We start from the raw sequence: 24,627 nt of genomic DNA, 5'->3' as shown, positions 1-24,627 counted from the left end.
GAAGCCCATGACCTTCACTACAACACAGCTATAAGCAGCTGTAGTTAAATATGCCCAGACCTCCTATCAATTTGGCAATCCACATCTAGCTGAACTAGTATAACTCTAAGAAGAGGTGGGAACCCTTTTGACACAGTACATCCACAGTTCAGGCCAGGGCTTCAACTATTAGAGAGCAAGTTTAATGAAAAGGCAGCCAAGACCAAAAGAAAAACAAAGTTTAAAGATAGCTAGCTCCCCACAAGAGTCCAATGATGAAAGCCCTAAATTACCTTAGACAATCAAATTGCTCTGCAAGACCAACACAGTGTTGTAGAAGATCCCTACCCTTAGGGATCTGCAAAAACAAAAACTTCCATACTTCATATGCAAGAAGAAAATTACCTTTTAAAAGAATCTAACAGATGACTTGCTTCTGCCTCTTTTCAACTACTAAGATAGGTGACGCACATGAGTCTGGCATAATTTCTTACATATGAAAACACTATTTTCTACTTATAAACAATTGGAAGTATTCTTTTTGCCATGTCATTACTCACACAGTTATTGTTTAAGAACTCTTTCCCTCCCAGATGTTAATAGCATCAATATCTTTCAGAGGAATAGGCAGAGTCCATTTGCCATCACATCCTGTCACTAATAAAATGCAGCTCTTCTCATCAACAAACTACCTGTTACCCTACTTTTCTATCTTAAAAGCTGTCTGGGATAACTGATTAAGCATAACATCCACAACAATTTAAACTGCTGGACAGTCAACTGAAACATAGCACATACATTACTAACAATAGGTCCTTCTCCACTTAAAGAGATAGGTGGGAAGGGATGACGAATTTATCAGACACGGTTGTATTTTCAGCTAGTAACACTCGGCAATAGAGAATCTGAATTAGTCCAAAGTATCACTAGCACCTAAATCATACTCCCTCAGAAGTGGAGAAGTCACATTCTGTGAAGAAACTAGCAGAAGTAATATTCTTCAACTGAAATTACCTAATAGTCTTCAGGATAATATCAAAAAAGTGAACGCAATAATTAAAAAGAGTCCACATTAAAAGCATGGGCATCTGCCCCTCTCTCTCTGGTACATTACTCTTCCTTCTTACATTTCTGTAGTTGCCTTTCAACTGCTCTCTCTCTATTTTCCAGCCTGCAAATTTGAGAGATTTGATAGTATATTACTGTGTGAGACAAGAGCTATGCCTCCAATACACTATCATCCTGATTCATCCATAATGTCCAAACTCCTAGAGCTTTATATACTAAAATGAGCATTTGCTTCTCTAGGGCACAACTGCAGCTGCAAAAGGACAATTCCTTTTGCGCTCCTTTGAGATGAATAGTCTTGCAGAGCAGCGTGTTTTACCTACACTGTTCATTCCTCATCCAAACAGCGATTGTGTTGGGCAGTCATCTGGCTCCAACACTGTAATATGGGCTTCATACCATGTCTTTGGCTTCCCTGATGAAGTATAAAAGTTAATTTTGAATCAGCCATGGGAAAAAGTGCCATAGGAATTACCAGCCAATGTTGTACTTTCGGAATCACCAGTTACATTTTATTTTTGTTCTGCATCTTTGTTGCTGTTGTCATTTTTGTTGTTGTTGTCATTTAAGTACATGTGTAAGGAAGTCTTGTCAGTTAAAACAGATACACTATATAGTAGGTCAAAGGGGGGAAACACTAATTTATGTACCAGCATTCAGAAGTACTTAAGTAAATTCATTCACAGGAAGCAATTAGGGATTCTCACTACCACACCACTTTGAGATAAGAGAAGCTGAGCAATTGAACAAGCTGCACAGAAAGATTGTGGAATTCCCCTTGTACAATTTTTTCAAAAACAAGCATCTAATAAGGATGTTTTAGATACATGTTCAACGACATGGCCCATCTAGGTCCATCTAAGTCTGAGATTTACACTTTATATTTTTAAGTTAGCAATGGAGATAATTAAGATCAATTTGGAATTATTATATGCAGTCTTGTCTTCTGAAGAATGTGTTTGCAGATGATTGTAGGTGGGGCTTGCAGAAATTTAGATTAATGCTTGGTCATCAGCACAAACTTACAACTGGCAAGAGCCCTTTTTCCAGATATTTCACCAGACAGCACGATCTACCTGAAAGCTTGTATGGTTGATTTAGCTAAGGTGGAGTCCTTAGCTAAGCACTCTCGATGAGCAAAGACATTTTCTTATGAAATCTGGTTTGCTTCTCAGGCCTCACCTTCATGTCCAGCCTCAACACATCCAACTACAGGTGGCTCTGCTTGCTTGGTATCAGCAACTTTCAGGTTCAGCAACAATTCAAACTTGCAAAGGCCCACTGCTCCATCAGTATGCTCGTCAATAGATGATCCACTAGTCAAGTAGTAAATCTACACCATTTGGTATTTAGACTTCTTTTCCCCAACCTGTGCTGACACGCACACAAGTACTAATCTGTCTTCTCTTAAGATGATCCTGTGAGTACCAGAATGGTCCTTCACCTCTATTAAAGCGAATATTCTGTAGTTTCTACAGTTGAAATTCAATTTCACTCTGATGCCTCTGTTGCCCCATCCATAAAAGTTTGACACCATGGTACATATTTTGGGAATCCTAAAAGTGTAAATTTGGCCACTACACGAGCTGGTTCCACCAACTGAAGAAACACATTCGGGATGGTACCTTCATTTTTCTCTCCCCCTTTAGCTGGGAATGGTCACAGTTCAAAGGGACTTTTGAAGCCCTCACCTAACATCCGAAATTAATCCACAGAACTGGAAATACATATCAGTGAATATGTCATTCAGCAGCATACTAGAGTCCAAATCCTGTCAGCATTTTCCACATGGAAATAAATGACAGCTCTTTATTCTATCTTGACTTAGCCTTGAAGATGCACTCATCACAAGAACTGCTACCAAGATGTTCGAATATGTATGTTGTCCAAGTACAAGCACAAATACCCCTACATTTTTTAACTATAGAGCTGCTAGCCAATTTAATACGTTCTTGATTCATAGTACTAGTATTACTCTTTTGAGGTAAAGTACAGCACAATAATATTTTGTATTAACAGCTAAGTTGTCTGCAGGAAAGTCAGAGGAATTTCTAGTGACAAGATCCAATTATACATAGTAAAAACGCAGGTCAACTGAAAGGCTTATCTACTGTTTAAAACATAATTATAAGATGAAGTCAAGACCTTGAGCCCAAGGTTCACCTCCTATACAGGATTCCTCCCACCCCTTTTTCTTCTTTTATTTTTATTGAGGAAAGTTCCTTACCATTCTTCATTTTCATTGACTGATACTGCTCTTAGCTCTTGAAGAGGTTCAGTCCCTAAATGGTGCTGATTTTCTTGTTTCATCCCTAAAAATTTTATCCAATGAATAATGGTTTCTACCAATCTAGAAATTTTAGAAATCAGCATTTTTGCAGCATACACACCTTACTGATATTATACAGGTTCAGTGAAATATAAAATCTATTCAACTTTTTCTCCATTTTAAAACACAACAGTTCACATAGGCTCGATCACTATATGAACCTAGAGATCATTTCTCTGCATCCATTGATACAGTATAAATAGTTCATGGTTCAAATGCATCAAGTGCTGTTAAGAACTACTTTATACTGAGATCTTGCAGAACAAGATAGCATTTCATAAACTAAACATCACAGCTAGTCTTAAAACAAAACTGATAAATACGTAAAATCTGAGAGCAGTCTTCTCTTCATATGCTGCTCAATCAATTCAGTTCTTCCAGTAATATGTCAGTGTGGAGACAGATGTGTTGGCCCAGCTTTAGCCACAGGAAACCAGTCACGCATAGCAAGTGGTGGCTCAGTGTGCATATAAAAACTCATCCAGCCAATTCAAGACGGCCTAGATGAGAACCTTCATATCTAAACATGCAAAGTCTATTTTGACACATAGCTTTCTCTTGTTAGATCAGGGCAAAGGAAAATATTCTCCAAGTCAATGCATGGATTTGTTTACATTCTGCCTTGTATGAACACTTGTTTATATTCTAGATATGAGGAACAGATCTGGTATAACAGATGAAGTATGAGGTGCCTTCATATAATCCCTGAAAGAGGAATTACTTACCTGTAACATATTATCAAAACATTTATCAGAAACTTGGAATTCTTTTAAGTCTGTGTATGGCCCGAAGAGCCAAGAAGGCTCAAATGAATGAATGCACACACCCTCCCAATGTTCTAGGAGTAAGAACTAGCTTGCCATTCCATTTTTTTAAAGTCGGCTTCAGTTTCCTGAGGCATGTCTTTGGTTCAATGGAGTGTAGCAGAACAGTGATGTAAATGCAAACTAATATTTATGCCTTAGAAGAAAAAGATTAGCTGCCATCTACAAGCAAGAAAATGGGTATCCTTTCTGAAATGGGCTGTCCTGTGAAGACACTTGTAACTTTATTCATGGTTTCAATTAAGAAGAAAATAAAGAAATCCTGTGACAAGTAAAATCCAAGGAGCTTGAGTAGAAAATCCACGCACAAGTTAATAAGCAAAACAATGAATTATACTTAATTCTGCATTTTAAGTTAATTTTATCACTCTCATTAAGCTTCTTCTAATGCCAATTGTAAAAAAAATATGTTTGACAGATGTGGCTCCTATCATGCAAGATCTGCAAATAAGGGGCTAATAATAACTACTTTGAACACTATCTTAGCTGATTAGCTTGTGATGATTAGGCTTTGTTTCATCATCCAGCTCCCTCCTATTCTTGCACGCCTTTTTAATGCCAGAAGTTGATATCAAAGCATGGACATTAGGTCCTTCAGCAATTCAGTGAGTATAACTGATGACCCAGGAAGTTTTGATCAACTACACAATAGCTGGGGCAATGAACATCCTGCAGATGCTTTGAGGTAAACATTCACCATTCAAAAGTGCCATTTTGAAATACTGTTTAGGACAGACTGACACAACTTAGCGCTGGGCTGGGGCTGCCTTCTTCCTTTTGTTCTATAATATCTATTGTCAGAATATAACAGCCTCTTAATGGCATCCCAAATACGTAGCAAAAAGTGTTAACAAATAAGACAAAGAAAAAAATGTTCTTGTTGTCAGTTCCCCAGCTGTGGGGCTCCTTTCCTCCAAAGCCTTTCCAACTTGCACGGCTGATGTGCAGGCAAGCTTTTTATTTGGAGGGAAGTATTTACCATTACTAACAAAATTTAAAAGCTAACAATACTGTTGGAAAGAATTAGGATAACACTATGGTTTTAATCATTAACTAGAAAGATAAGGGATTCATTCAGAAGAATGGCAATGCCACCATCCCATTACTTTAGTGAATATTAGATACCGGCTTGCCACACATTGTATGTAGAAAAGATCCCTACATATATTATTTTAATGAGAGAGATCTAGAGATCTCAAAGACAGATAGCGGTTTCATTCAACAAAAGGTGTAAAAGAGTCTTACAAAATAAGTTGTATGGGAAATAATTATAGATCAAACCAGCTGAACTATTAAGCCAACTTTTCACAGCCCAATGATTGGTCAAAAACACATTTCTTTCCTGGTGTCATGACTAAAAATTAATCCCATCACAAAGAAGCAATTCCACAGTCACTTTTTGACCACTTCCATACATAAATTTTCAAAGCTCAAGAAGAAAAAGAACATGCTCTTCAGTTTTCAAAAGTTCTAATTAGAATTATGGGTTATAGGGAACACAGAACCCCCTTGTTGCAACACCTCCCTGGCTACCCATTTGTTTCCAGGTGGAACTGAACGTGCTGGTTATGTCCTATAGAACCCTATACAGCTTGGGACCAGGCTACATGAAAGACTGTCTTCACCTGAATGAGTGTGCTCATGTTTTACAAACTTTGCAGGAGGCCCTTCTCTCAGTACAACAACCATCTCAGGTGTGTTTAGTGGGGATGAAAGAGAGGGCCTTCTCGGTGGCTGCTCCCAGGCTTTGGGATACCCTGCCAAGGAAAAATAGGTTGGTTCCCTCTCTGCTGTCCTTCCACTGGCAGGCAAAGACATTTTTATTCAAGCAGGCCTTTGGCATTTAAGCTGGTCAGTTGGATTGGGTGCTGTTTCTTTTATTGCTGTGTTTTTAATGTATTTGATTTATGATTTTAACAAAGTTTTAACAATATTTTTATTTTATATTTTGGTTTTTATTATTGTTAGATGCCTTGAACACCATTTCCTTGGGAGAAAGGCGGATATAAATCAAATAAAGAAATTGTTTTTTCACATTTATGAATGTTCAGTTCCATCAGAATTTAGTGCTGAACTGAGCTAGAATTACCATTTTAGGGGGCAGGAATTAAGGGCAATAACCCTGATTTACTATTTCAACTTCATAAGGCAGGCCTACAAACTTGTGACCCACTAAGCCATATGCACATCACCAGGTGCCTCTCTAGGACCTCAACAAATCTTGTGTGCTTTCCCCCTTTCAGGGACTACAAAAATAGGGGGTGTCAAGCATCTACAAGACCACAATACATGGTTTATGGGTTATGTACTGCTTGGTGTGTCACAAGTCTTTAAGAGATATGAGAGTTCCAAGAGGTATAGACAGCTATGGATGTAACATCTGGGGTTCTCTCTGTTGTAGAAAGGTAAAGGAGCAGGAGCCAGTACAGATGATTTTAGGCCATGTTATGTCAGAATTAAAAGGAGTAACTGTGGATTTAAACTATGACTGAGTAAAACACTTCATTCATCTCTAATACACTTTAACCCTCTAAGTGGTCAATGCGTTAAAAGACTGCCAGTTTTCAAGGTATAATATTAAATGTTGATGTTAAATTTGTTTTTAATTAATACAAGATCAATTTCTTGTCTAGGTATCTTCACATTTTCTGGCTTTATCTATTTAGGGCACAATCCTATGGGATTGCATCCCATTAGATGGAAGCCTCCAAGCTAAGATGCTTCTGAATATCCAGTGCCCTGCCAGACAATTACCAGCAGGACAGGAGGCGGACAGAGGCATTTTTGCTTCCCCTTTCTCCACAAAAAAAAAAAAAAAACCCAAGCTAGACAGGCCTCTGAGCAGTGGGCAGGAATGTGCAACAGAGAGGCTGCAGGGTAATTCAGTTCCTAGGCTCTCTTCTCCCCACCCACTATCCCACCACCTTTTCACCCTCCTTGAAGCTGTCCAAGGTCACTTTTTTTGCAACCTTGAAAGAAGGCACTGTGGCTCCATCTGCGGCGGCTGCAAGGCGGTGGGATCGGATCTCAGAGTCCCCTTCCTGAGGTCATAGGAGTGTCTACGGCCTCGAGAGGGAGACTCCAAAATATCCTATGTTCCCTGGAATGCTCTCCCAGATCATAGGACTGCTCAACGAATGACCTTTTCCCCTCGAACATTTGAGACAGATCTAGGATTCTTATCTACAGGAGTATAACAAAGCTATAAAGGTACCTTTAGGAGTTCCATCACTTCCAGCAGGAGAACATACTGACTGTGGTGACCTCAAAGAAAACGATGCAGTGTTCCTTATTGAAGAATCACCGTCCTAGGATCATATTAATGGATTATTAGAAATGAGCAACTCTTTCAATGACTTACTATTTTTGCTTTCTGTGAAGTGACCACAAGGATAATTACCAGTACTATTTGTAATTCATGCAAGGTTTTAGCAATCACTAGGATTTAATTTTATACAGAAATAAAATTGTTAATGATATAGCTGTAATATATGTAACCTAAGACTTACCAAGTAATTCTGAAGTAAGAATTTTGTGCTTCAAATCAGTGATTAAAAACAATGACATTTCTTAATAAGCTTGTTATTACATACACATAAACACACACACACACACACATACACACACAGAGTACCAACTAAGAAAGACAGGTTGCTTACCTGTAACTAGTTCTTCTAGTGGTCATCTGTGCATTCCCACATATGGGCTCTGTGCCTGCATGGAGACTCATTCTGGAAAGTTCCTATAGCTGAGGAACGTTTTTGGCAGGAATGCCCCCCCATCCCACTGTACATGTCTGAGTGGGTTCCCACCTATCTCCTCAGTTCCTTGAGACTGCATCAGCATCAACATCAAATATCGACACGAAAGAGGGGATGGTGGGTGGGTTCTGTAAACGCACTGATGACCACTCAAAGAACTACGGTTACAGGTAAGCAACCTGTCTTTCTTCTTCGTGGTCTCTGTGCATCACACATATGAGCAATTAACAAGCCAACTTCCCGGAGGAGAGTACGTGTCCTGTTGTAACACAGAGGAGAGCACCACTCTTCTAAACATACAGTCCGATCGAGCATGCACATCCAGCTTACAATGCTTCACAAAGGTCGATGGGGTAGACCATGTTGCAGTTTTACAAAAGTCCTTTAGCGCCACCCCTCTCCTGGAGGTTGTTGACACAGCCACAGACCGAGACAAATGTGCTCAGATTCGATGCAAAGGCACCTGCCCATGGAGTTGGTACACTAGTGTGATGGTTTGAACTATCCAGGCAACTAACTTCTGGGATGACACAGGCAACCCCTTGTTAAGACCTGCATAGCAAAGGAATAATCTTTCTGATTTTCAAAATGTTTTAGCTTTGTAGAAAGCTAATGCGCTTTGAACATCCAGATTATGGAGACGGTTCTCCAGGTCCAAAGACAGCAACTGGAAGAAAGCTGGAAGCACAATAGGTTTGTTGAGATGAAATTCAGAAACCACTTTAGGAAGAAAGGTGAAATCTCATCGAAGGACAACCTTGTCTTTGTGAAAAACTGTAAAAGGTACATTGATGCGGAGGGCACACAATTCACACCTTCTTTGAGACGACATGATAGCCACTAAAAAGGCGACCTTCCATGACAGTAGACACAAGTAGCAGCCATAGGCCATGCCTGAGATCAAGCTGGAGGAAGGGAGAAACCCCTTAGAAGCGGCAAAATCTTGAAACTTTAACCACTTACTACTGTACAATCACCGAGTAGCTGGTTTCTGTGCTGCGTCCAATACCTGCTGTGCCTCTGATGAAATGAGGGTTCTATTCTCTTCTATCAAATCCTCCATGCCGTCCACTTCAAGGTGTGCAGGTCCGGATGACGGATCTGTCCTTGGTCTTGAGAGATTAGATCCTGCTGGACCAGGAGATGAAGAAAATTCCCTCCTGCCATATCAGACGGGATCATGAACCAGGGTTGCCTGGGCAACCAGGGTGCGATCACCAGGCAGTTGGTCTTCTCTGCTCTGATCTTCGCTATCACCTTCGGTAGCAGAGGAAATGGGGTAAAGAGATAGAACAGTGCACTGCTCCACTGCAGGAGAAAAGCATCTCCCAACAACAAACGTCCCACTCCTGCTCTTGAAACTGCATTCGACAGGCTGGCGAACAGGTCCACTGATGGCTGACTCTACCATCGAAACAGATGACGTAGGATGCAGGGAGACAATTTCCATTCGTGGGATGCTCAGGAAATCTGACCGAGGGAGTTCGCGACAGTGTTATCCACTCTGGCAATATGAATCACAGTCAAACGAAAGTTTCTCAGGATGGCCCAATTGTAAATTTTGAGAATGAGGCCCACCAGTTTGGAAGAATGAGTATCTCCCTGCCTGACTGGGTGCCAAAGAACATAGGGGTTGTCCATCAGAATTTGTACATGTCTGCCCTGCAGATAGGTGACAAAGCCCTTAAGTCTTTCCACGCTGCCAACAACTCTAAAAAAACTGAAGCGAGTCCATCTTTCTGCTCTTGATCAACAGCCCTGAATTCATAACTGTCCACAATGAGCTCCCCAACCGAGGAGAGAGGAGTCTGTGGTGAGCACTCGAGATGGAGACGGCTGAACAAACAGTACACCTTGATTGAGATTGTTTGGATCCATCCACCAGCAAAGAAAGGACGCAATGTGGTCCGGTATCCAGAGTTGGGTTCAATGAGCATCGTTGTCATTGGGAAAACTCAGATAAACCAATTCTGCAATGGTCTCGTTCTCAGATATGCCCACACTTGCAACCATATGGCCTTAGAGGAGCTAAATGGTGTGAGCCACACTTGTCGCTGCTGGTACAGAGCAGTCACCAAGGTGATTAACTGATCCAAGCACTTTCGAGGGAGATACACGTGACCTGTCCTCAAGTCCAATTCCACTCCGATGAAAGAGATAACCTGAGCTGGAGACAAAGTTGCCTTCTCTTCATTGAGGCAGGGGCCCAGAGTGTCGAGAAGATTCAAAACAACTACGATGGCACGATCCAGAAACTTCTTGGGGAGACCTACAAGAAGCTAGTCATCCAAACACGGGTAGATCTCAACACCCCTGGCATGGAGGTGTGCACAGACTACCAACATGCATTTCGTGAACGCTCCCGGAGCTGTCGCTAGTCCGAAGGGTAGCACACAAAACTGGAACATGTTGGTTCCAATCACGAAATGCAGGTATCTTTGATATGCTTCCTCTATGCTGATATGGAAATAAGCATCCTTGAGATCCACTGTCACAAACCAAACGCCTTTCTGAAGGAGGTGGAGGACTGTTGCCAGGGTAGTCATTCTGAATCTTTTGGGGGTGATAAACTCGTTCAAGAGTCATAGCTCTAAGATTGGATGCAGTCCTCCATCCCTTTTGGGAACTGTAAAGTACCAGGAGAAGAAACTCCTGTGTGGCTGAGTGGAGGAGACATGCTTGATGGCACCCTTCCAAAGAAGTGACTCTATCTCGAGATGTAACAGTTCCAACAGTAAAGTTATTTTGACAATTCCCATGGGAGGGGGGTGTCAAATTCTATTTTGTATCCCCATCGAACAATCATGAGCACCCAAGCATCCAATGTGACTGCCTGCCACGCTGGCAGAAAGAGAGAAAGGCAGTTTCCAACCATTAGAATAGGAGGAATTGGAGAGGTACTTAAATGTTTCAAATCAAAGACGCTGCTTTGAAGAAGTTTCAGTCTTAGCCCAAGACTGACAAAACCTAGAGGAAGAGAACTGTTTCCTCTCCTGCTGTTGCTGTGGCTGGAACAGAGGGGTATGATCCTCAGATTGCCTCTAAAAGTATAGCTGATGCCAAACCAACACCTTGGTTTGTAAGATTGTTGTTGTTGGGGCTGTCCTATGCCCATCTTCTTTGTTGTTGACCGTGCTTTTTCAACAGAGTCCATCTGGTCATCTGTTTTAGAATTAAATAAACCCTCCCCATCAAATGGTAAGTCTTCAATTCTAGACCAGGCCTCCAGTGTTAATCCAACCAAACAAAGCCATGCATGATGCCATAAAGCCACAGAGCCTACCATGTATTTTGCATTACAGTTGACCTGATGACATGCAGTATGAATTTGTTGACGGGCAAGTTTAACTGCTTCCGCTTGAAACCTGGCCAGCTCTCTCTGGTCATCTGGGAGTTAATTACACAAAGAATCCATCTTCTCCCATAAAAAGAGCTGATACTGCAACATCATGGCCTGGTAGTTTGCAACACGAAGCCTTAAGGCCGCGGATGAGTAGAGTTTCCATCCCATCAGATCAAGCCTGCATCCCTCCTTGTCAACTGGGGATGCACGCGATTTTTGGGACCGACCTTGGGTAGATTCTACTATTACTGAATTTGGCCGAGGATGGGAACAAAGAAAAGCAACATCTTTTCCTTGAACTTTATACATAGACTCTAGATGCCTCGAGGTAGGGGGCCATCAAAGATGGAGTATTCCAAGTTTGTTTCACGGTCTGGAGCAGAGTGGGAAGAAAAGGAATTGCCACTAGCACTGATGTTTCCATGTATACGGCATCAAACACTGGATCTTATATATGATCCGTGGGCTGCTGCACATCAATTCCGAGAGACAGCCATTCACAGCACCTGCTCCAAGAAATGACCCATATCCTCTGAAGGGGAAGCTCTGTCTCGCATGCCTACAACCTCGTCTGGCAATGAAACAGAAGGTGGTAGAGAGGAATAGGATGAGGAATCTGATTGATAATCCTCTGCAGAATCCTGGGAGAGATGTCTCTGGTCCATTGCTTTTAGTTGATCACCCTTGCTGTTACGCCAGAAGAGACAGCAACGGGTGGTCTAGCGGCGCCTGGTTGACATAACCTCGTGGCTTTTTCAATGAAGATGAGCACAGACGAACCAGAGGCGGTGGCATAAGCCCGTCAACTAGTGGGCGTGAGACTGTAGCCAAAGGGCCAGTTCTGTACCAAGGAGAAGTTTCTCCTAAATACCTGGTTTGATCAGAGTACAGATCGTAATCTCGACACAGCCAGCACTCCTCACATTGGTCAGATCTTAGAGGTGGCATGGACCAAGTAGAAAGGCAATCCCACTCTCGATGTTGATCAGGCTATTCAGAATATTCATTGTTATGGTACTGTAGTGGTGACAACATCCCTGGGAACGGCAGATGATTGAGACCTTCCATACCGAGGTGACTGTTGAGTCGTGATCCAGTGGCACAGATGGAGATTGTGAGCGACAATCCCAAGAGTGGAACCATTTTGGTGTTAAACAGGAGAAAAATCTCTGATCTCACCCTCAGAAGCTGTAGAGAGGCTTTAACTGAGCCACAGCCGTCAGTACCAATGAGAGCCTTCAAGGTGGTGAATTTAGAAGAGGAGGAGGACGACGACGAATCTCTGACTACAAAACTCTTGGTGGAGTCTTTTTAAGCTCCTTTCTCTTCTTTTTTCTTTGGAACAGCTTCTGGCACCAGCTTGATACATTTAGCCTTTTTGGCAATCATTTTGGCCACCGAGAGAGCCAAAGAACGACCCAGTGTTGGAGGGTATGTCTGCCTCACCACTGATGTTGATTGAGGGGGTGAAGTTGCGGTAGGTTGCTGCATCTCAGCTTGCACAGAGGCACCCAACTGAGGTTGAGATTTTCGGGTATCTACTGCTTCTAATGCCCTTTCCCACAAAATCACTTTTAATCTGTCCAAGAGATTTCTACGGGCTTGTTTAAAAAAAGATTAGCAATGATGACACATCTCTACAATGTCAGACTCCCTGACGCAAAGGAGGCACAAAGGCTGTCTATCAGACAGGGTGAGTTTACTGCCACAGCAGACAAACTTTCTGAAGGGAGCCCTCAATGCCATATGCCAGAAGAAAAAAGAAAGTAATAAATAACTATACTAACTACTTTTTTTGTTTGTTTGTTTTAGGAAAGAAGTAGAAAGAACTAGAAGAACAAGAGAATAAGAAGAACAAGAAGACCTCAGCACTAACTTGCACAAAAAATGCAGACAGCATTTTCGATGAGGCAACTGTGATGGTGGTCGAAAAGGAACTGAGGAGATAGGCAGGAACCCACTCAAACATGTGCAGAGGGGCGGTGGGGGAAGGTTCCTGCCAAAAACGTTCCTCAGCTGTAGAATCTTTCCCGAATGAGGCTCCACGCAGGCGCAGAGCCCATATGTGTGATGCACAGAGACCACGAAGAAGAACCAAGGTATATATGAGCTGTGTTGCTTTATCAATCTGAGCAAAGGCCAGGAGAGATTCCTTGATTACTAGGACCTAAATTTGTAATGTTTAGAAGTTGACATCATGTTTTTGAAGCAGTTCTAGCACAGCAGAATCTGCAGCAGAGTTGAGTCAGTTTTTGTTTAGGACTCACATTCTCTCCACAAACTAGACCTGATTAAGCAGCCACGAAAGATTCTGGTAGGCCTAAATTTAGGTACATGTTTGAACACTAATATTGTTGTAAAAACCATACTCTGCTTAGACCACTTCTCTGCATTTTCCTACGTCCCTGGAGACTCCTGCAAAATTCCCTTCAATCTCTGTTTCAGTATTCCTATATACATACACAATCACAGCTGAAGCAAATGAAGGAGTTGTTCTTAATTCTTATTAGGAGGCTAAGCACTGAATGGCACCTGAGGGTTGCAGGAATCGTCCCGGGGGCAGATTTTCATATATGGAAAAGCTAATAATTTTAAACTAATTCAGATGTTCAGGTTATGCCTACTATCAAGAAATACTGTTGAAAGACCAACCCACCAACCACTTGAAAGTAAAATAGGAGGCTAAATTAGTGATGCATGTGCCTCTATTCCACAGAATTTTCACCAATGCATGCCTTAGTTCAGGTGACAGAATTTTGACCACAGTGTCTATTTCTCATTTAAGGAAGAAATAGTGCAAAAGAAGAAAAAACACTATCGACCACACATTCTGGTCTTTCTCTCCCACATGCCCAAAAGACTGAAACAGTTCTGATTTCCCAATGATAGTTCAAGGCTATATGAGAAATTCTCATAGAAGGGGAGCGTAAAAATGTTTCAATGAGAAGCTGTATATTTATACTACAGCATCTGAAAAGGCACCATTGGATCAGCCTGCAAACGTAGTATTCCAAATAGATGGTGCTTCACATTGGCTCTGTTCGCATATAACAGTAACAAATTGTGAGTTAATTAACACATGTTTTGCCACAGTATGTGCCAGGCACATGCCGCCCCCAATTTACATATGCAGCTTCCTATTGGCGTGACTGGAGGTTGCTCCATAACATCTGAACTCAGACACTATGGGTTAATCATGGGCTAAACAACCCACAGATAACCTAATAACTAATTGTAGGTTAACCCATAGTGTCCACGTTCTGACATCACAGAGCAACCTCCAATGAGTCCGAGGTTGCATATGCAAAATGGCGCTGGCACATGCCCGGCAAATCATGAATTAACCCACGATTTGCTGTTGTTATGTGCAAACCTGGTCATCGAGTCACCCCTGAAAAAGCTTTTGAAGGGTATGAAAAGGTTCTAGAACATACTAAGAAAGATGAGAAAGTAAGAATTCAGCAGGTTATCATACCAGAAAGTTATTATTCTAGAAATAATAAGGATCAGCAGTGACTGTATGAAATTTATTTCTAAGTTATTTGACAAAATGTAACACAGGAACACCTTTTCTGTTCAGATGCAGCGCTAAACAGATGCATCCTAAGCAAAGGCTGTCCTGCTCCATATCATTTTCACCCAACTTATTTATAAAATGAAATCAGAGACATAGCCTGAGCTTATGTTTTATGTATGTACAATGAACTTTACATCGTTCTAAAATTAACACACTATTGATACCTAAAGAAAGATATATGTAATTCAGAGAATAACGCCTTAATGTTTCTAAAACACTAGTAGAGGGCTAACTTCTGTTAAAATTAAAAATTAAAGACTAACATTATATAATTATACGTTACATACTTCACTGCTTATTCTGTGCACCATTTGAAGGTAGTCTTCATTTGAGCCATGTCTAGAATTGTCAGCATGGTGATTAGCTGAACTGCCTGACAACTGACTGGTAACCTTATTTTCATGTATGTTCCTTATCCCACCTGAGACAATGGGACTGGATACCGAAGCTGAAATCAAGAGAAGATGGTGTGAACACATGCTTTTTAATATTTTCTAGCATAAGTCTTCAAAGCACACACTTTATATTAGATCTTAATCAATGTTACTATTTTCAACTGAAAACACATCTTTCACAGTGGTGGAATTTTGAGCACGAAAGTGCTCCAAGATTCCTAGTTATACTGTATGAGGATGGTTCCTAAACTAAGCTTTGAATAAGCCCTAAGCAGACTTTGACCCAATACACATAAGGGGAATACCACTGTGCTGGCTTGCCCTGGTACCCACATGTTGGACAGCGCATTTGCACAGGGCCAAAGCCTAACATGCATAGAGCCTAACATTTGTAGGCATGCGCTGGGCAACCTGTACATCACAAACACATGAGTATATGTAGCGCACATTTAGGCTTACATGGATAAGCCATTATACAAGCCAACATGTGGATATTGGATAGGCCCCAAAACAGGACAAGCACATCCTGATTTCTACCACCATGTGCTAGATCTAATGTCTGAATAGGATCATTATGAAAGACAGTTGATGTTTTATAAATTTGTTAGAGGCCCACTGATTTATAAAAGGCAATGATTAGAAAAAGCAAACTGCTGAAGATCAAATATGGGTACACTGCAAATAGCTGTATATTTGCTTGATAAAGCAACATGTTTATCTAAAAATGCAGATTTACTTCAACTGAAATTCAAAACATTCTTCATTTGCTCCTATTTAGTACATTACTTTACTACTTAGAAGCTACTTATTACTAGAATAAAAGATCCAAGGGCTCCAGCTGATACGCATATCCAGTTTCATAGAGAAAGTAATCCAATTATACACAGGGTGCCACCCATATGCTGTCCTGCATAGTTTAGACTGTGCCGTGAAATTTTCACTACTTTGATTCAATCCAATTAATTAGCTTGAGAAACACTATATAGATCTTGCAGTACTCTCAGATCTGGACATTAGACTATGTTGAAGAGTGATTTCAATCTTGACATTTTTCATATGAATACATCAAACAACCTTTTCACACTGTAATGTGAACACTACAGTGTATTGCAAGGATGCACGCTGGAAAGCAGAAAATGGAAGCATATATGCTTTGGAAAAGATATATTCACAAATCAACATATATCTTATTGCAGGGGTGCAAAACCACACACACCCTTCATGGATCACTGCCTTGTTGTGGCAAAGGGGCTTGCGTAACTCAGTGCAGCCATAAGCTATGCCGTGCAGGGCCACCCAAGACGGACAAGTCATGGTGGAGAGTTCTGACAAAATGTGGTCCACTGGAGAAGGAAATGGCAACCCACTCCAGTATTCTTGCCAAGAAAACCCCGTGGAATGTAGCACAAGGCTAAAACATATGACACCAGAAGATGAGCCCCTCAGGTCGGAAGGTGTCCAATATACTACTGGGGAAGAGCAGAGGGTATTTCCCAAGTAGTGCCAGAAAGAGTGAAGCGGCTGGGCCAAAGCCAAAAGGACACTCAGCTGTGGATGTGTCTGGTGGTGAAAAGAAAGTCTGATGCTGTAAAGAACAATATTGTTTAGGAACCTGGAATGTAAGATGAATGAATCAATGTAAGCTGGAGGTGGTCAAACATGAGATGGCAAGATTGAACATCGACATCTTGGGAATCAGCGAACTAAAATTTAATTCAGGTGACCATCATATCTACTACTGTGGCAAAAATCCCTTAGAAGAAATGGAGTAGCACTCATAGTCAACAAAAGGGTGGGAAAGGCAATACTGGGGTGCAATCTCAAAAACGATAGAATGATCTCAGTACGAATCCAAGGCAAACCATTCAACATCACAGTAATTCAAATCTATGCCCCAACCACTGAGGCCGAAGAAGCTGAAGTTGATCGGTTCTGTGAAGACCTACAATACCTTCTAGAACTAACACCAAAAAAAGATGTCCTCTTCATCATAGGGGATTGGTATGCCAAAGTAAGAAGTCAAGAAATCACCGGGATAACAGGCAAGCATGGCCTTGGTGTACAAAATGAAGCAGGACAAAGGCTAATCGAGTTTGGCCAAGAGAACACGCTGATCATAGCAAACACTCTTTTCCAACAGCACAAGAGACGACTCTACACATGGACATCACCAGATGGTCAATATCGAAATCAGATTGATTATGGACTTTGCAGCCAAAGATGGAGAAGCTCTATACAGTCAGTAAAAACAAGACCTGGAGCTGACGGTGGCTCAGATCATGAGCTGCTTCTTGCAAAATTTTGGCTTAAATTGAAGAACGTAGGGAAAACCACTAAACCATTCAGGTATGACCTAAATCATATCCCTGATGAATATACAGTGGAGGTGAGGAATAGATTTCAGGGATTAGACCTGATAGACAGAGTGCCTGAGGAACTATGGACGGAGGTCCGTAACATTGTTCAGGAGGCAGCAACTCAATCCATCCCAAAGAAAAAGAAATGCAAGAAAGCCAAGTGGCTGTCTGATGAGGCTTTACAAGTCGCTGAGGAAACAAGGGAAGTGAAAAGCAAGGGAGAAAGGGGAAGATATATCCAACTGAATGCAGAGTTCCAGAGAACAGCGAGGAGAGACAAGAAGGCCTTCTTAAATGAACAATGCAAAGAAATCGAGGAAAACAATAGAACGGGAAAGACTAGAGATCTTTTCAAGGAAATCGGAGATATCAAGGGAACATTTTGTGCAAAGACAGGCATGATAAAGGACAAAGAAGGCAGGGACCTCACAGAAGCAGATGAGATTAAGAAGAGGTGGCAAGAATACACAGAAGAACTATACAGGAAAGATCTGAATGTCCCTGATAGCCATGATAGTGCGGTCACTGAACTTGAGCCGGACATCCTCGAGAGTGAAGTCAAGTGGGCCTTAGGAAGCATTAGTAACAACAAAGCTAGCGGAGATGACAGTATTCCAGCCGAGCTATAATCTATGTCCCCTCCATCCACCTGATCCATCTAATCACACTCACATACATCCATATAAACCCATACTCCAGCTTTGGGATTGCCCTTCTAAGAAACATCCAAGGCATTGCCATCTTTAAAAACAAAAAATCTTTCCAAGTTTGATTTCATTAGGCATAAAACGTTTTTTTTTTAAAAAAACCACACAATTTATTAGTTAAATATAGGAAGTTGCACTCACAGCGGAGTGCTGCCAGTCCTCCCCAACTGCATCCTTTCCTCTGGGCTAGGCACACGGGGCTGCACCCAGGAGTTTGTCCAACCACCCTTGGACATGGAACATACAGAAGAACCTGACGTCTTTATATTGCGGGGTGGGGAACCTCTTTCAGCCCAAGGGCCGAAATTAATTTCGGAGAAGTTCTCAGGTTGGGGGGGGGCATTCCAGTGGTGGGCAGAGACAAAGCAGCAGGCATATTTTAGATTAAAGCTCTTATTACCAGCAACTAAGCCTTAGGAGAGGCATTTCAACATTTTAGAATAGGAAAAAACTGTAAACATTGGAAAACCACTGAATAAACAGCAATCAGGGAAGGGGCATGGCTGTCTGGGAACCTCAGAGGGCTGGATTAGGACCACAGAAGGGCCAGATCTGGCCTGTGGGCCTGGGGTTCCCCACCCCTGTTATACTGGATATTGCCCAGCCACATCTGCTAGAGGCAATTGCATGTTGGGCACTAAGAGGTTTCCTTCTCTCAGTGCCTAGCATGGAAAGATAGTAGGCTAATGAGGGAGAAACAGAGTGATCGGTTCCTCCACTGGCAGCTTGTTTGAGGGACAAGGAGAAACTGTGGGCCAAATGAGAAACCACTGCAAACTGGCAATTCCCCATCCCTGCATTATGGTATACATGTCATTTTCCTGACACTTTTGTATACCTTTGTAATGAAAGGCTATATGAAGCAACCCTGAGAATTTTTTGAAAATTCCAAAAGCCTGAATTGTGAACTGTATGATCAGTATGTAGAAAGATAATATTTTCTGTACTTGGTGGCTATATCTATGATTCCACAAATATCTATGTTTCTATTGACCTTTACTATTGCTGTCAACTTTGGACCCCACCTGGTCACTTTAGTCACAATCTAGACACCAGCATTGCACAGAAACAAACACAAACCAGTGGAAAATATCCAAAAGGTGCTTTTGAAGACTTAACAACCTGAGGAGTTTCAAGTGTTACGGGTCTTACTTCAAAAGTACAGTAATACAAAAATACAGATGAAAATTCACAAATTGCTCCCAATGACACAATACACTCAGTAATATATCTAGTCAAGTTATCTTGGATGGGTGGGATCCAGATAAACACAGGCATAATGGGGCTGGCTGAAGTTGACTTCCCCACATCTACCTCTCCCACAACAGACAAGGTTCCTGCAAGGTTCGGACACCCCAGCTGCATGGTGCAAGCTGTGACTTAGTGGACTGAAGGGATATGGGAGAATCTCCAAAAACTGGGTGAAAACTACTTCTGCAGGTTGCCTCCCCCTGCACTTTCAGGAAGACCATTCCAGTCTGGTTTCCAACCTAATTTTAGGACTGAAACAGGCTCAGTTGTCCCGGTGGAGGACATACGGCAGATAATGGATATGACGCGGAGTACAACCTTATTCATTCTCCTCAACTTGTTATAGGCCTTCAGTGCCACTGAATAACCAGGGGAGAAACACCTTCCCTCTTAAGCAGATATTTTTCATCCAGTTTTTGTAAATTTTCTATCACCCAAAAAGATAATTCAGAGTTTTTACTGTTGTGTATGGAAAAAGTTATTTACTAAAGGAGCTCCTGTTTTTTTAATTGTGAATATTGCTCAAATGCTCACCTGTGTGTTCAAACGATGGCTTGTAATTGTGTAAAGAAACACTGATACGGAGCAAAGGCTATAAAATGCTTTTTGTCTGCTAATGAATTATAAGTGATTTATTCCAGCAAGCTGGTACGAGGCTAGAAGATACCAGAATTATAAAAATATAATTCTTTATATGAAGCATTAAAAATACATTGAAGTTGAAAACATAAGAACATAAGAAGAACTGTGCTGGATAGGACCAAGGTTGATCTAGTCCTGCATTCTGTTCACACAGTGTCGAACCAGTTGCCCACAGGAAACCCACAAGCAGGACATGAGGGCAACAGCACCCTCCTGCCCATGTTCCCCAGCAACCAGTGTACATAGGCATCCTGCCTCTGATACTGGAGGTAACAGATAGCCACCAGGACTAGTAGCCATTGATAGCTCTATCCTTATGAGAGAGGGAGAAAAATATCTCCCTATCTACTTTCTCCATACCATGCATAATTTTGTACACCTTTATCATGTCTCCCCTTACTTGCCTTTCCTCCAAGCTAAAAAGTCCCAGATATTGTAACCTTTCCTCATAGTGGAGTTGCTCCAGCCACCCGATCATTTTAGTTGTCAAGTGTTAGGCTACAAACCACTATTTTCTTATTCATATATACTTACTTCAGACCCTGATTTCTTTAGGGTAGTCTGTCACTCACAACTCATCCTGGCTGCCTGATAACCTCCCAGCTGGATTACTGTAATAAGGTCTACATGGGGCTGGCCTTGAAAAAGACTCGGAAGCTTCAATTAGTGCAGAATTTCACTGCCAGAGTTTTAACAGCTTCAAGTCAGGTAGACTCATTTTATACCAATTCTGAAATAATTATGTTGGCTATCTATTTGTTTCCAATCCAAATTCAAGGTAGTGGTACTTGCCTTTAAAGCCCTGTACAGCTTGGAACTAAATACCTGAAGGAGTGCCTCTTCCCATACCACGCTGACAATGTCTTAACATCTTTGGTTGAGGCCCTTCTTCAAGTGCCTACTTTAGTAGAAGTATGTTATGTATATACAAAGGAGAGGGCCTTCTCCGTGGTGACCATGTCAAGACGTTTTTATTTGTTCAGGCAAATAAACATTTTAATTGGTTATGTTGCCTGAGACTGCTTTATGGTCTTTAGTTGCGCTTTCTCTGCTTGTTATGACTGTTTTTTGTCTTGTATTCAGTATAAATAGTTTTATTTATGCCTGTTGTATGCCACTCTGGAATCCGAATGGATGAAGGGCACCTCAGAAATATTTTAAATCAAGAAACTCCAAAGTTTCTTAACTTGTTCTTTTTGAGCTGAGAAACTGTCCATAGGGCATGTTATTTTGCAGGGAACTGGGTGGTAACTAGTATAAGGAAAGCATGTATGTCTGTAGGTTTTTATAAACAGATGTGGATACAGCTGAAAAGTTTATTTATTTATTTATTTATTATTAAATTTATTAATCGCCCATCTGACTGGTCACCCAGCCACTCTGGGCGATGTACAACCCCCATAAAACAATTTAAAACAATAAAATTTTACCATAATTTTTTTTTTTTAAATACCCTAACCCACCCCAAATGCCTGCCTGAAAAGTGTGTTTTTTAAATGCTGCAATTCATCTCAAAATATGTACACTCTCTAGCCCTGATCCACACAGAGTTTTGTTATTGGGTGGTATATAAATACTGTAAATAAATGTAAATAAATATAATGTATGTAAGCTGCCACCCCAGGTTGTGAAATCTATGCTAACATACATTAGACCCAATCTAATCTAGAGCACTGCAGGCACAGGATACACAAGGAGCTTGCACTGAGGTGGAAGAAGGAATGGGGAAGGTTAGGGAGGAGCACATAGCTCTACAATTCATCTCAACAGTTCCTTGTGCTTCCCATATACACAGGAAGGGGAAGGGGGGAAACAAAGAGTCGATGTAGGAATTTTCTATACCTGCAGTTATATAGATCAGGCCCACTGCGTGTACTTAAATGGATAAACATAAGAACATGTATAATCCAAGATTTTCCTCACACAGGTTGAAAATTATGGATACCATGGAAAAGCCTATGTCTTTCACAAATAAAAAAATTGTAATTGAAATGTATTTATTTAACATCATTAAAAAGGAAAAATAGTTTTACTTGCTAATGTTTTTAACTAGCAGAGTAGCCAATGTTTATAGATTTCCTCTGGAGAGGGTTCTAAAAGTGAGCATTCTTTTGTGTTGTCAAATACATTACCAGCATTTTCATAAAATATTTTTTAAATTATTGCAGTTTATAGCTGAACACCGTCTCATCAAATATGTGGTAGAAAGGATTTAGAGAGAAAAAAAGCAAAATATTTATCTTCATTTTAAAGAAAATAACTTCTGTGTACATAGTGCATTGTATAAAATGGAAATGGGAGCAATTAGCATATGTGGTTGTATTTTGTTTTATGGTACAATGGAAAGAGAACTTTAAAGCTCAAGATGTGTCAGCCCATTTTTAAAAAGCAAAACCAATTTCCAACAGCACAACTGGATATTTTCCTCTGATTTTTGTCACTTCATTCACACAACTGCTGAGTGCATGGTATGAATTTCTGCTATGAGAAGCCACACTTGGATTGAAGGGCATCAGAATGTGATACAGAGCAACTCAACATATACTGGAAGAGAAAAAGAAGATAAATACCTTGCTGCATCTGCGGGTGAGGTGTGTAACTTGGAGGATGTGAATATGGCAAATATCCTGCAGGGCTTTGAGGAGCATACGGACTAGGCACAGGGCTATTTTGTGGTGCCATAAATCTATTACCAGAGCTTGTTTGTGGTGGCACGAACCGACTGTAAATAAAATCCAAAGAAAGTACATACGAGCACTAATCTAAGCAAACGTTTTCTTGAATTATGCTCACAAATCTTATACAATTCAGTGCACAAATGATACAAGCTCTATGTTAGTTGGGTTTATAGTATAATGGAAATAGGGCTTGCTCAAGATGTGTCAGACTATTATTAAAAACCAAAACCAATCTGCAAAAGCACGTTTCTTCCATTTTACATTAGCTTTTTTCAAGACCCTTTTATGGTCCACTGGAGTTTATATGACACAGCCTGAATCTTTCTTGTCCACCATGTTTCTCATATTGCAATAACACAGCCCTACACAGTGACCCAGTCTGAACCATCAAACAACCCATGGCTAACAAAACATGGGTTGTTTGTGACCACATGGGAGCAAGCAAGCAAGCATGCTGGTTCCTGCCAGCATGCCAGCTTCCGCTTTCCTAAACAACTCAGTAACGCCACCATTTCTGGGTTGTTGTTGTGACATCTGAAGCTGGCACTGCAGGTTCTTTAGGGTTAAACAACCTCGAGTTTTAACCCATGCTTTCTTGTTGGGTTAAAATTCTGGTTTATTTAACCCTGAACAACCCGGAGTAACGGATTCAGCCAACACAACAACCCAGGAAGGGGTGTTCCTGGGTTGTTTAGGAAAGCGGAAATGATGAGCGCACAGCAGGCAGCACGCACACTTACTACCGCGTGGCCACAGCTAACTGCAGGTTAAACAACCCAGAGTTAGCCACTACATGCAAACTGGATCACTGTAAAGTCTTCCATTAGTGCTTGTGCAAGATTTCATCAACAGTGCTTGCATACTTTGTCCTTCCTTTCACAGTTCTTTGGATCCAAACCATTGTTTATTTTTATTATATTTATGTCCCACCCTTCCTGTACAATAGAATACCATTCTATTTCAGAGAAAATGTGTTAAGTAGGTTACACTGATGAAGTGTCCAGCCCAAGATCACACAACGATCTAATTAGCGTTAAATGTATTAAGTATACTTTTATCTTGGCAATTCTTAGAATAGCCCTGTACTGTTGTAAATATCAGCAATATCCCCATTCCTCAGATTTGGGACGGGGGGATGAGATTATATATGAATCCAACCTTAGCTTGTTTAGAGTACATATTGTTCATGAACATTTCTAGTGAACCCATATGAAATCCTTTAGAAAATAAGCATGACCACTGAATCTGTAAGCATGCAGAAATTTTATGTCTAGAAAATGATGTACACTTGCTGTCTATGTAAAAACCGCTTACAGCCAGTTTGAGGCCCACTTAGGGCGCAATCCTATCAAGATAGGCGGTCGTCTCTGAACTCAGAGGTGACTGCCTATCCAAGGCAAGGCAGGAGAGGCACGGGGGGGGGGGGATCATTCCCGCCACGCTTCTCTTGCCCTGTTATTTTCCACTACATGGACATTTTCGGCTGTCTAGCCATGGGGGGGCCGACCGGGAGAGGAGGCTGCTGTACGACACATTGGATGTGTCATACATGCAGCTCCGCTCTCCCCACCCTGGAACGCTCCAGCCCCACCCCTTTTCAGTCACTCCGTGCTCCTCTTCTGAGCGCAGAGGACGGGGCTTCTCCACACTGCCTCGGAGGCAGCGTGGACATGCGGGGAGGTCAGTTTTCCGGGAACCAACCTCGGAGCACGAGAA

At 41.4% G+C, this 24,627-nt stretch overlaps 1 protein-coding gene across 6 annotated transcripts in view; it reads right to left on the bottom strand.

Annotated features, from left to right (window-relative positions):
* The window catches only part of NIPBL (NIPBL cohesin loading factor), a 193,628-nt gene that overhangs the window by 84,125 nt on the left and 84,876 nt on the right, over nt 1–24,627 (bottom strand). For 5 of the 6 annotated variants that reach the window (XM_084833083.1, XM_084833086.1, XM_084833085.1 and 2 more), the window contains 3 exons: nt 22,804–22,955; nt 15,169–15,329; nt 7,415–7,508 (listed from right to left, as the gene is read on the bottom strand). In XM_084833083.1, the coding sequence (XP_084689209.1) occupies nt 7,415–7,508; nt 15,169–15,329; nt 22,804–22,955 (407 nt within the window). Of the gene's footprint in view, nt 1–3,274; nt 3,390–7,414; nt 7,509–15,168; nt 15,330–22,803; nt 22,956–24,627 lie in introns of those variants that run through there. The other variant, XM_084833088.1, reaches the window with a different exon arrangement.

Source organism: Heloderma suspectum, chromosome 2, assembly GCF_057233095.1.
Source record: "Heloderma suspectum isolate Gila_16-S chromosome 2, 16-S_ref, whole genome shotgun sequence".
Taxonomy (NCBI): Eukaryota; Metazoa; Chordata; class Lepidosauria; order Squamata; family Helodermatidae; genus Heloderma; species Heloderma suspectum.
The sequence above is the reverse complement of the archived record's forward strand: the minus strand, read 5'-3'. Positions and strand labels throughout refer to the sequence as shown.